Here is a 12,663-nt window from a genome sequence, read left to right on the forward strand (position 1 = left end):
ATCTACAGCCTTTCCCTCATCAATCAACTTTGTCATGCCCTGAAAGAATTCTACTGAGTTGGTAAGACATGACCTTCCCTGTACAAAACCATGTTGCCTATCACTGATAAGCCCATTTTCTTCCAAATGGGAACAGATCCTATCCCTCAGTATCTTCTCCAGTAGCTTCCCTACCACTGACGTCAGGCTCACCGGTCGATAATTACCTGGATTATCCTTGCTGCCCTTTTTAAACAAGGGGACAACATTAGCAAGTCTCCAGTCCTCTGGGACCTCACCCGTGTCTAAGGACACTGCAAAGATATCTGTTAGGGACACTGCAAAGATATCTGTTAGGGCCCCAGCTATTTCCTCGCTCGCTTCCCTCAGCAACCTGGGATAGATCCCATCCGGACCTGGGGACTTGTCCACCTTAATGTCTTTTAGGATACCTAACACTTCCTCCTTCCTTATGTCAACTTGACCTAGACTAAGCAAACATCTATCCCTCACCTCAACATCCGTCATGTCCCTCTCCTTGGTGAATACCGATGCCAAGTACTCATTAAGAATGTCACCCATTTTGTCTGACTCAGCGCATCACTTTCCTTCTTTGTCCTTAAGTAGGCCAATCCTTTCTGTAGTTACCCTCTTGCTCTTTATATATGAATAAAAGGTTTTGGGATTTTCCTTAACCATGTTTGCCCGCAATATCTTATGTCCTCTCTTAGCCCTCTTAATCCCTCGTTTCAGATTCGGTCTATATTCCCGATATTCTTGCAAAGCTTCGTCTGTCTTCAGTCGCCTAGACCTCATGTATGTTTCCTTTTTTCTCTTGGCTAGTCTCACAATTTCACCTGTCATCCATGGCTCCCTAATCTTGCCTTTTCTATCCCTCATTTTCACAGGAACATGTCTCTCCTGCATGCTAATCAACCTCTCCTTAAAAGCCTCCCACATATCAAATGTGGATTTACCTTCAAACAGTTTCTCCCAATCTACATCCCCCAGATCCTGCCGAATCTTGGTATAGTTGTCCTTCCCCCAGTTTAGTACAGTTCCTTTATGACCACTCCTGTCCTTGTCCATGAGTATTGTAAAACTTACGGAATTGTGGTCGCTATTTCCAAAGTAGTCCCCTACTATAATATCAACCACCTGGCTGGGTTCATTCCCCAGCACCCGGTCCAGTATGGCCCCTTCCCGAGTTGGACTACATACATACTGCTCTAGAAAACCCTCCTGGACACGCCTTACAAATTCTGCTCCATCTTGACCCCTAACACTGAGTGAATCCCAGTCAATGTTGGGAAAATTAAAATCTCCCGTCACCACTACCCTGTTTCTCCTACACCTTTCCATTATCTGTTTATATATTTGTACCTCTATCTCACGCTCACTGTTGGGAGGCCTGTAGTACAGCCCCAACATTGTTACTGCATCCTTCCTATTTCTGAGTTCTACCCATATTGCCTCACAACTTGAGTCCTCCATGGGGCTCTCCTTCAGTGCGGCTGTGATATCGTCTTTGACCATTACTGCAACTCCTCCACCCCTTTTACCTCCCTCTCTATCCCGCCTGAAGCAGCAATATCCTGGGACAACTAGTTGCCAGTCATGCCCTTCCCTCAACCAAGTCTCAGTAATAGCAATAACATCATACCTCCAGGTACCGATCCAAGCCCTAAGCTCATCTGCCTTACCTACTACACTTCTCGCATTAAAACACCTCAGACCACCTGTCCCTTTATGTTCATCATCTGCTCCCCGACTACTATTCCCTTTATTCACACTGACTCCATTATCTAGTTCCCGACAGGCTTTCGTTTCTACCTCTTTTCTGTCCAATATTTGATTCCCATCCCCTGCCACATTAGTTTAAACCCTCCCCCACAGCATAAGCAAAAGCACCCCCAAGGACATTGGTTCCAGTCCAGTTCAGGTGTAGACCGTCCAATTTATAATAGTCCCACCTTCTCCAGAACTGGCTCCAATGTCCCAAAAATCTGAACCCCTCCCTCCTGCACCATCTCTCAAGCCACACATTCATCCTGGCTATTCTTTCATTTCTGCACTGACTAGCACGTGGCACTGGTAGCAATCCTGAGATTACTACCTTTGAGGTCCTACTTTTTAACTTGGCTCCTAACTCCCTACATTCTGCTTGTAGGACCTCATCCCGTTTTCTACCTATTATCATTGGGGCCTATATGTACCACGACAACTGGCTGTTCGTCCTCCCCCTTCAGAATGTTCTGCAGCCGATTGGAGACATCCCTGACCCGTGCACCTGGGAGGCAACATACCATTCGGGATTCCCGTTTTCGACCGCAGAACCGCCTATCTACTCCCCTTACAATTGAATCCCCAATGACTATCGCCCTTCCACTCTTTTTCCGCCCTTCTGTACAGCAGAGCCAGCCATGGTGCCGTGAACCTGGCTACTGCTGCCTTCCTCTGGTGAGCCATCTCCCCCAACAGTATTCAAACGGAATACCTGTTTTGGAGGGAGATGACCGCAGGGGACCTGCGCTACCTTCCTGCTCTTCCTTCGCCTTTTGGTCACCCATTCGCTATCTCCCTCAGCAATCCTAATCTGCGGTGTGACTAAATTGCTAAATGTGCTATCCACGACACCCTCAGCATCGCATATGCTCCAAAGTGAGCCCATCCGCAGCTCCAGAGCCGTCATGCGGTCTAACAAGAGCTACAGCTGGACACACTTCCTGCACGTGAAGGAGTCAGGGACATCAGCCTTGTCCCTGAGCTCCCACATTGAGCAAGAGGAGCACAACACGGGTGTGAGATCTCCTGATATTATTAAACTTAACTTAGATAAATGAAAAAGGAACCAAAAGGTTTTTGGCAATCACACGATATATATATAAAGAAACGTGAAACAGAAAAAGCCTTACCTTATCTACACACCACCGAGTCTTTTCCAAGATGCCACTTCCAGCTCTGCAGTCCTCTCAGTGCTGAAGTAGTGCATTAGCCTAAATTTTTTGCTTAACATCTTTAGTGGGCTTTAGTGGGTGGCAAGTTCAGTGGTTAGCACTACTGCTTCACAGAACCTCGGACACAGATTCAATTCCACCCTCAGGCGTCTATCTGTGTGGAGTTTGCGCATTCTCCCCGTGTCTGTGTGGTTTCTTCCCACAGCCCAGAGATGTGCAGGTTAGGTAGCTTGGCCATGCTAAATTGCCTGTAGTGTCCGGTGATGTGTAGATTAAGTGGATTAGCCATGGGAAATGCAGGATTACAGGGAAAGGGTGGGATGTCTGGACCTGGGTCTGGGTGGGATTCTCTTTGGAGGTCTGGTGTGGATACTGGGGTGAATGGCCTGCTTTCAGACTGTAGAGATTCTGTGATCCAGGAGAAGGACTCATACGTACACCAATCATCTGACTCAGAATGAGTGTGTTATCATGAAACCATAGTTGACATGGTAGAGTGGTGTACAGGCAGATGAGTTCAATTTGATGTCACAAAGAAAGGAAACTAAGTCACCTCTCTTTCTTGCACACATGCTGCAGACACTTTGCACCAGCAGTTCAGGGAATAAATGTTTAAGAAGGTGAATGGGCAGTTTAAATATTGCTGGAGTTGCACCCATCCAAGCCAAGTGGGGAATATTACAACATACTCCTGACGTGTGCCTTGTAGGTGGTGGATAGCCTTTGGGGAGTCAGGGCATGAGTTGCTCATCACAAACTTCTCAACCTCTGTCCTACCCTTTTATCTACACCACGTCTGTGGCTGGTCTAACTGCCTTTCTTGCCAATGGATGTAGTTGATGGGATATTCAAAGATGGTGATGCAATTGAATGTTAAGGGGAAACAGTTAGATTCTCTCTTGTCGAAATGATCATTCCCTGACACTTGTGAGGTATGAATGTTGTTTGCTAGTTATCATCATAAACTGGAATGCTGTCCAGGCCATACTGCATATGGACAGGGGCCGTTTTGGAATCAAAGGAGATATAAATGGTATTTAACACCATGTAATTGCTAATAAAGATTTCCTCTTCACGTCATCTCAGTGAAATTCTGGGACTGAGATGATTGACCTGGAACAACCACAACCAATTTCCTTTGAGCCAGGCATGATTCCAACTAATTCAGAGCTGCTACCTGGCTCCCACTGACTTGAATTTTACTATGACCCCCTGACACTGCATTCAGACAAATGTTGCTTTTATGCCAAGGGAACAGGTTTTTGAACAACATACGCAGCTTGATATCATTGTTTATGTCACCTTGCATTACATGGTTGATTATTTTAAATGGTTAATGAGGCGGTAATTGTTTGGATTGGATTTCCCATGCTTTTGTGGATGGGAGATATAAATAACCTTTTACATTTTGCCTCATAAGTTCCTGTCCTGTGTCTGTCTTCATACAACATGGCCGAGGTCCTACCTAGTTCTAAACAGCTAGACCTCGGCTTGTTACCATCTCTGTAGGAACCAAATACTTTCCAACAAGACATTTGAATTTCCATCAACCAACTTCTTAAAGACATTTACTGGAACAAGCCCATAGCACTTCTTAGGTACACAGTTTTAAGCAGCCGTTCTTAATTAACCAGATTTTTTTTTTAAATTGGCAAACCAAAATTAACTAATTAAACTTGAGCCAGGAAAATAAGTTGGTACCATTGTGAGCCTGGGTCTTCATGGAGGAATTGCTATTCTGATCCATTTCTGGTGGTGATGCTATTTTTTTGAAAAGCTTCCTCACATGTATGTTTTGAAGTTCAGTACTATTATTGACTCACACTGGGTTAAACAGCTTGCGGGTGAATATCGATGAGGATTGTATCATTTGCCCACTATTTGCTTAGCTTTAATGGATCATTGCCAAAATTACACTGTGCAAGTAGGGGAACCCCCACAAGAATTTGTCTCCTTTTGATTTGCATTTTTGCATGCCATTGTGAAGTATCAAGAACAAGTGAACATAAAAGCATATGAATTTAGAGCAAGAGTTTACATTTTGCCTCTCAAGACCACACTGTCTTTCCATAACATCATGGTTGTTCTGATGATAGACTTAAATCCACATTGCCTACTCTTGATACCCTTGCTAGTCCATAAATATCTCTATCAGCCTTGAAAATATTCAACGACCCTTCCTCCACTACTGTCTAGGAAAGAGAATTGCAAAGACTCACGACCCTCTGGCAAAAATGATTTCTCCTAGTCTTGGTCCTAAATGGGAGGCCACTTACTTTAAACTGTGATGCTTTTTCAAGTCTCTCCCACATATGGAAACATCCTTTCAGCCTTTAGCTTGTCAAGGGCCCTCAAAATTTTGTATGTTTCAATATGATCGCCTCTATTTCTTCTAAACCCCAATGGATAAAAGCCAAACCTGTCTAAAGATAACAGCTTCATCCCAAGAATGTCAAGTAAACCATCTGTGCTCCGCTTCTAATGCGTGGAATAGAGCTACTAAATCTGAATCTTCCACAGTTCAGCAATTACCTCTCATCTCTCCCAGCATCACTGTCAGAGAAACAAAGCCAAAAATTGCAATTTTCAATTTAAGTGAACTATCTTGGGTATTTTGTAAATTGAAAATTGGCCTCTCTTTTGATAATTTCTGGCTCCTTTTGAGTTTCTTGACTCACTGCTTAGGTTCATCTCATGAGACTTTGGATATAGTGAGACTGATGTTGAACCTTCCTAATGCTACGCATTCAATCTAATCTCAATTACTATTCCAGGCATCACTGATCAGAACTTTTTATTCTCATGTTCAGATGCAGTTTTTCTGACTCTCAGTTCCTGAGGGAAAACTCATCTTTCACCAGCTATCGCTTTATCAATTTTTGTATCTAGTGAGATTGACATAGAAAATTATTTCTGGACTAGTCACAAGGAACATATGACTGAACCCGAAACTTTGTGAGAAATACTAGAATCAGCTCCTGGAGGCTTGTTGTGAGAAATGTGTTTTCGTTAAGCTCTTGCAAGTGTGGAGATGAAGTAGAGTGATTTATTGGCCTAGAAACGGACTTCCAGATGATGTGGAACTGAGTGTGGTGAAGGATTGATCAGAGGACCTGAGAACACTGTAAGACATTTAAAGTTGTAGGAGATGACAAAGATAGTTTCACCCCACCTTTATTGAAGATTTATCAATGATGCTTAGTCAGCTGAATAGTGCTTTTCTTTTGCATATTATCTTTTAACCATGTTGCCTGAAAGTTTGAAATGCAGATTCATCAGCCAGCTGTCAACTGTGAGCTTCAGAGAACAGAGTTGGCTGTTATCAATGACTATCATGATCTTGAGAACAGTAATATCTTAAGGGACATCCCTTGTGCCCACTGGAGTGATTCCCCAGAAGATTATAGCCATTTTTCAACCTTTTAACATTCTCACTGCAGTCTCAGAAACATGAACCCCCATTTCCCTCAGTCCCCTCACTGAAGTCTCAGTCACCCAAATCCTGCAATTACCATGATCTTACCTGAAGCTGGGTTATCATAACCTCCTCTGATTTTAGATTAGCCTGTAGTCCTAGCAGTGGCCATTTCTCAAACCTGACATTGCTGGGTAAATGTGAACTTGTCGTCAGCAAGATGTTGTATCTGATGCAGCAATGCTTGTATTTCGTTCCTGTGAACGAGAATGTGGGCAGGAATATCACGATATTGAAGAACATAGCAGATATAGAACATAGAACTGTACAGCACAGGAACAGGCCGATTGGCCCATGATGTTGTGCCAAACATGACGCCAAATGAAACTAATCCTTTCTACCTGCCCTTGATCTATATCCCTCCAATCCTTGCATATTCATATGCTTATCTGAAAGTCCTTTAAATGTCCTTATCGTATGTGCCTCCACCACTACACCTGGCAGTGTGTTCCAGACTCCTACCACTCTGTTTAAAAAAATTGCCCCACACATCTCCTTTGAACTTTGCCCCTTCACCTTAAATGCATGTCCGCTAGTATTAGACATTTGAACTCTGGGAAAAAGATTCTGACTGTCAACCCTACCTATGCATCTCATACTTTTATAGACTTCTATCAAGTCTCCCCTCAGCTTCTGCTGCTCAAGAGAAAACAACCTGAGGTTTTCTAGCCTCCCCTTAAAACTCATACCCTCCAATCCAGGCAGCATCCTGTTAAACCTCTTCTGCATCCTCTCCAAAAACTCCACATCCTTCCTGTAATGTGGCGTCCAGAACTGAATGCAACTGAACAATTATATATTGCAGCTAATTGTTAACATTAAGCTATTAGATTACAACAGAGGAGCATGATTCCAGAAGAGAGCTATGATTCAAATAATTAGAGGTAAGATGGAATATGAGATAAATATACCCCTAGGCCAAGTGATATGATGCAATAATGACAATGAGCATGTATCTTCAAAATAAATTCACATACTGACCGGGAGACATTGTACAATACTGGGGTTAATCAGATTGGCTAGTTGTTCCCCACGTCAGGCCTTCGTCCCCAGATGGGGGCAGAAATCTTATTCTGAGCCAGTTTATGCCCTGCTAAATGGTAAGTAGTTGCAGGGCATTATATTTAGGCGCAGGGGATGAAGTGGGAGGGCAAGGAAGGAATCATGGCGCCTGTTAAATCTGGCCGATAATCCATGTGACAGAATGACTATGTTCACTGTACTTCCATCAATGGTGAAGAACAGAAGGAAATTACTGCACATGAACCAAGCTCTTCACAGGATTACTGCAGATCACAAAATTGGCATATTGCACCCACCTTTTGATTTTCAAAACATTAATTAGACACACTGCATCTGTGAAATGAGGAAAATTAAAAGCCATATGGTGTGTGGCCGGTTGATGGCAAAATTATTTCTAATTTTGTTTATTAAGCATTTGTTAACCATTTGTTTCTGTTTATAAATAATATAACTTAATATGTGAAAAATATGATTATTATTAATATTTGTTTCTACTCATAGGTATGGTACAATCAAATGAGCTATCACTCAGCACCAGTCCACCTGAACCAACTCAATAACTTCATTCTCTGGGCCAACCTACCACCGGGCACTGACTGGACGCAATATGGTATGATAAAGAAAAGCATGTCTGAAGAAATAATGTTGGAAAAATATATACTTTGTCTCATGAGTCTTCAATGGCACTATGAACCATTGCTGCAATTTAGTAGCTTACTTGTTGGAGCATGACACGTACAGTGCCTTTCACACAGAAAATTATGTGCAAAGTACCACCTCTTTTTTAAAAAAATGGCTGCCAAGCTAAAGCTTAGCTGATTCAAAGCTCGACCAAAGGGGTGAGCTTCCAGGAAGGCCTTAAAAGGCAGGACAGGGTAATGGAACTGTAGACGAATACAGGAAAAATATTCAAGAACCTGCGGTCTAGATAGCTCAGATCTAGCTATCAATGGTAAAGTGAAGGGACGAGAGCAAGTTTCCTCTATGCTTTATGACTGTAACTCAAAGATTCCTAAGCAGACTACATGCGTGTGGATATGCAAAAACATTAAGAATTTCCCCACACTTAAATAAATCAGCATGTGCTACAAACAAACAATTAAAGGGAATGTTGCACACAGTGCAAAGTCAGAGAGATGAACTGATTTCAGAAAGTTGTAAATACTAGGATAAGTATTTGAAACACTGTGGAATTGTAGAATAGAGAGCCAACAAAACTCTGAAAGGACAGATGTGAAGAATGAATGAATAGGATATGAGTTAGGATGTGAACAACAAAAGGTTTGATGAACTACTTCCCAAAGGATGAGAATAGTTCATCAATATGATTCAGTAAACTCACGTTCCAAGTGTGTGGAAATTGTGCTTGTAGGAAGTGAGGATTGGAGATAAACTGACAGTACTTTTGGTTTTGCAAAGTCATAGAATGATGCGTTAAGCAACACCCTTTTTTTGTTCATTGATAAATATACCATTCCTTGGCTACTTTTTTTTTATCCAGATAAGAACATATCTAATTAATTTGACCATAATAATTGTTTCTCAATAAGTAATCATTAATGAGTGACACAGTGGATTCTTTTTAAAGCCCATGTCTTGAGGTGAACTTTTTTCATGCAAATTGTCAACTTTAGGTTGTCTTGAGTAGACAGCTTAAGGGGCAGAGACCTTCTCTTGGCCAGGGTACCTTGATCACTCTTTCAATTGCTGCTGGAATTATGCATATGTCAGTGAATTCAATGTCAGCAGTGGCCTTTATTTAACTGACGAGCTTATCAGAATTACCAGCATTCACTTGGCAGTGAAAACTGACATTTATAATCGTTCTTTGGAGAAGGTAGTAAAAGAATACTTTGAAGTGGCATCCCAGTAAGGAACTAATATCTTAAGCAGAAGGGTGAGAAGAAAATCAAGGAAAAAATAATTATTTTCTATTGTTTTTAAAAATAAGTAATGCTCTCATTTTATCATTTCATTTCTTTTTGTTTTGTTTCACAAAAACTTACTGTTTGGTTAAGAGCCAAAGATTGATCTAATTCACTCCTCCAACATTTCTGCTCGGAAACATGTTCAGGAGCATTTCTGAGCAGCCTTAAAAAAATCTTGCTCAATGGAAATGCCTGACCAGAATTAAACCTTCAACTGATCACTTGAGTACTAACTTTGTTTAAGATGCTGTTGTTTCAATTTGTTCATTCAAGTTTAGATCAGAATGTTTTAATTTTTCATGTCTGCCTCATTTATATTTCACATACATATACTCTTCATTATTAGGAATTTCACTGTACAGTCATCCTTATAGAGGATCCCTTCCAAATGATGATAAAATGTAAGTTGTTTTACATAATTTACAATGCAATCTGCAGGTAAATATCATATGAAAGGAAATTTTGTTCAGTATATTTAAGTAATTCATTAGTCATGGAGTATTTATATTTAATGAGCTGCAATGAATTGCTGATAGTTTTGACAAATATATCACAAGTGCCTGTGTGAAAGCTGCAAATGGGAGTCTTTACTAATGATAGCATCACCTTAAGTCTTTTCAAATCTATCTGTTAATTATGTTCAAACTCCCCATTTCTATTGACCATATCAGCCTCATCATCTGCAAATTGCCTGAACCTCTCCACCCCTGTTCCCACTCCAACCTCTCCCCTGCAGAACATGCAGCCTTCCGCTCCCTCCACTCTAATCCCAAACTCATCATAAAATCCGCAGACAAGGGACGCGTTGTTGTAGTATGGCGCACTGACCTCTACATTGCTGAGGCCAGACGCCAATTCTCCGACACCTCCTCCTACCATCCCCTTGATCATGACCCCATCCCCGACAACCAAACCATCATCTCCCAAACCATCCATAACCTCATCACCTCAGGTGACCTCTCACCCATAGCCTCCAACCTCATTGTTCCCCAAGCTCGCACTGCCTGCTTCTATCTCCTTCCCAAAATCCTCAAACCCACCTGCCATGGTTGACCCATTGTCGCCACCTGCTCCTGCCCTACCGAACTTATTTCCACCTATCTGGACTCCATTTTTTCCCCCTTAGTCCAGGAACTCCCTAACTACATCCATGACACCACCCATACAACCTTAATAGTCTTCCTGTACCTCAGTCTTCTACTACTTAACTCTCTCAATTCCTGCTGCAGAACTTCATTTTTTTTAAGCCCACCAACCCTAGCATGAGGAAGACAACATACCATTCAAGAGTCTCATTTGCTGCCACAGAACTGTCAGTTCCCTTACAATTGAATCCCCATCATTAACGTTTGCCCAGTCTTTTTCCACCGCTGCTGTGCAGCAGAGCCCACTGTAGTGCTGTAAAATTGGTGTTCATACAAAAAAGTAGTAGTGGAAATATCAATGGGAGCTGAAGTTGGTTGATCCCCTGATTTTGATTGTCTGCATTTTCAGGTTTTGAAACAGCTACAGAGCTAGAGGATTCATTGGTTTCAACCATTTGAGGTTCTTCAGATTCTAGAGCAGACCTGATTATATGGATGGTTATAAACCAATCTTTGTGACTCAAGAAAGAAGAGAGGAAAATGGGGAACTATATGCCAATTAATTTGGCATGAATCATGTGATGTTGCTAGATTCTAATATTGGGGACATAAACAGTAGTCAGAAATCAAGAGATCAGAATCAGTATGGATTTTTGGAAGGGAAATCATAACAAACGGAGTTTTGAGATTATGTCTAAGAGACTGGATGAGGCACAACAGTGGAATTAGTGCGTGTGGATTTCAAAGAAAAATCCCATTCAAGAGGCTATTACTCAAAACTATACAAATTTTAGGACACAAGGCCTATATGAATAAATTGGCATAGGCTAGACAAGGAATAAACAGGTCATTTTTGGCTTTACAATATGTAAGCAGTATAATTTCATAAGTTCCAGTTTTTGGGTCTGACCTTGGGCTTTACTGATTCACAATATGTATCAGTAACTTAGAGCTAAGGACCACCTGAGAGGTCTTGTGGCGCAGTGGTAGTGACCTTACCTCTGAGTCAGATGCCTGATTATATTTATTGATAATTTGTCAATGTTAAATAAATTGACATTGATGAAGCTGGTTTAAGATAGTGTTGTATATAATATATGATTTGTTTTCATACTTTTTTTTCCTCAAGCATGGAGAACCTTCGACAGTGTGGAGTGGCATTCTGTATTCTGCTAGGGTTTTCTATTCTGACAGCAAGTATTGGTGGATACGTTGTACAAGATAGAGTTACTGGGCAGAAGAGATTACAACACATCTCTGGTCTGGGCTACAGAGTATACTGGATTACAAACTTCCTGTATGACATGGTATGAACATATGAAACTTTTCTCAAACTATACTAAAGGTCACTTTCTTTGCATTTTAATTTAGCCTTTAATCGGAAATCCGAAAAAAATGCCTTTTAGACTCATTTGCAATTCGCAACAGTAATACTTTGTGCTTAATTAGCAAGAAATGCACTCATTGCAAAATGAAATAAACAGTGTCCTGAGATAAATGCTATTTTTACTGTGTGAGAGCATCTGATTGACAGGCCTTTGATAATGAAATTCATCAGCATGACTGTCTGTTCACATGCCCTGGTAAAGTCTGGCAATAAAAATCAGCAGTACAATGGAGCTGATAATAAATCTTGCACACTTTCACCCTGCTACAATTGGACAGTCTGGCCGTATAGAACAAACTTAGCTATTCTGCATAGTTTTCCATCACTTATGATCTGTTCTTACCAAAGACTGGAAATACCATGGATTGTGGATGAGGTTGTAGACTTGCTCGCTGAGCCAGTATGCTTGGTTGCAGACGTCTCGTCACCCTGCTTGGTAACATCATCAGTGCGCTTCCGATGAAGTGTCAGTGTTCTATTCTGCTTATTATTTATATGCCTCAGTTTGCTGGGGTGGTTGGTATCATTTCCGGTTCTCTTTCTCAATGGTTTGTATATCAGGTCGAGTTCAATGTGTTTGTTGATGGAATTCCAGTTGGAATACCTCCAGGAATTCCTTGGCATGTTTCTGTTTGCCTGTTGTCCCAGTCAAATCTTTGTCCTTCTTTGTCTGTGTGTGCTAAGACCAGTGAGAATTGGCTGTGGCTCTTGGTGGCTAGTTGATGTTTATGTATCTTGTATTATCAGTTTTCTTCCAGTTTGGCCTATGTAATATTTCTCACAGTCTTTGCATGCTTGTTTGTATATTATGTTGGTTTTATTGGTTATG

The 12,663-nt window shown here is 41.4% G+C and overlaps 1 protein-coding gene across 2 annotated transcripts in view; it reads left to right on the forward strand.

Moving 5' to 3' along the window:
• The window catches only part of LOC125462796 (ATP-binding cassette sub-family A member 13-like), a 264,956-nt gene that overhangs the window by 211,915 nt on the left and 40,378 nt on the right, over nucleotides 1-12,663 (forward strand). For both annotated transcript variants that reach the window (XM_059655541.1, XM_059655542.1), the window contains 3 exons: nucleotides 7,936-8,044; nucleotides 9,709-9,763; nucleotides 11,577-11,754. In XM_059655541.1, the coding sequence (XP_059511524.1) occupies nucleotides 7,936-8,044; nucleotides 9,709-9,763; nucleotides 11,577-11,754 (342 nt within the window). The remainder of the gene's footprint in view (nucleotides 1-7,935; nucleotides 8,045-9,708; nucleotides 9,764-11,576; nucleotides 11,755-12,663) is intronic.

This window comes from Stegostoma tigrinum, chromosome 2, assembly GCF_030684315.1.
Source record: "Stegostoma tigrinum isolate sSteTig4 chromosome 2, sSteTig4.hap1, whole genome shotgun sequence".
NCBI classification, from domain to species: domain Eukaryota; kingdom Metazoa; phylum Chordata; class Chondrichthyes; order Orectolobiformes; family Stegostomatidae; genus Stegostoma; species Stegostoma tigrinum.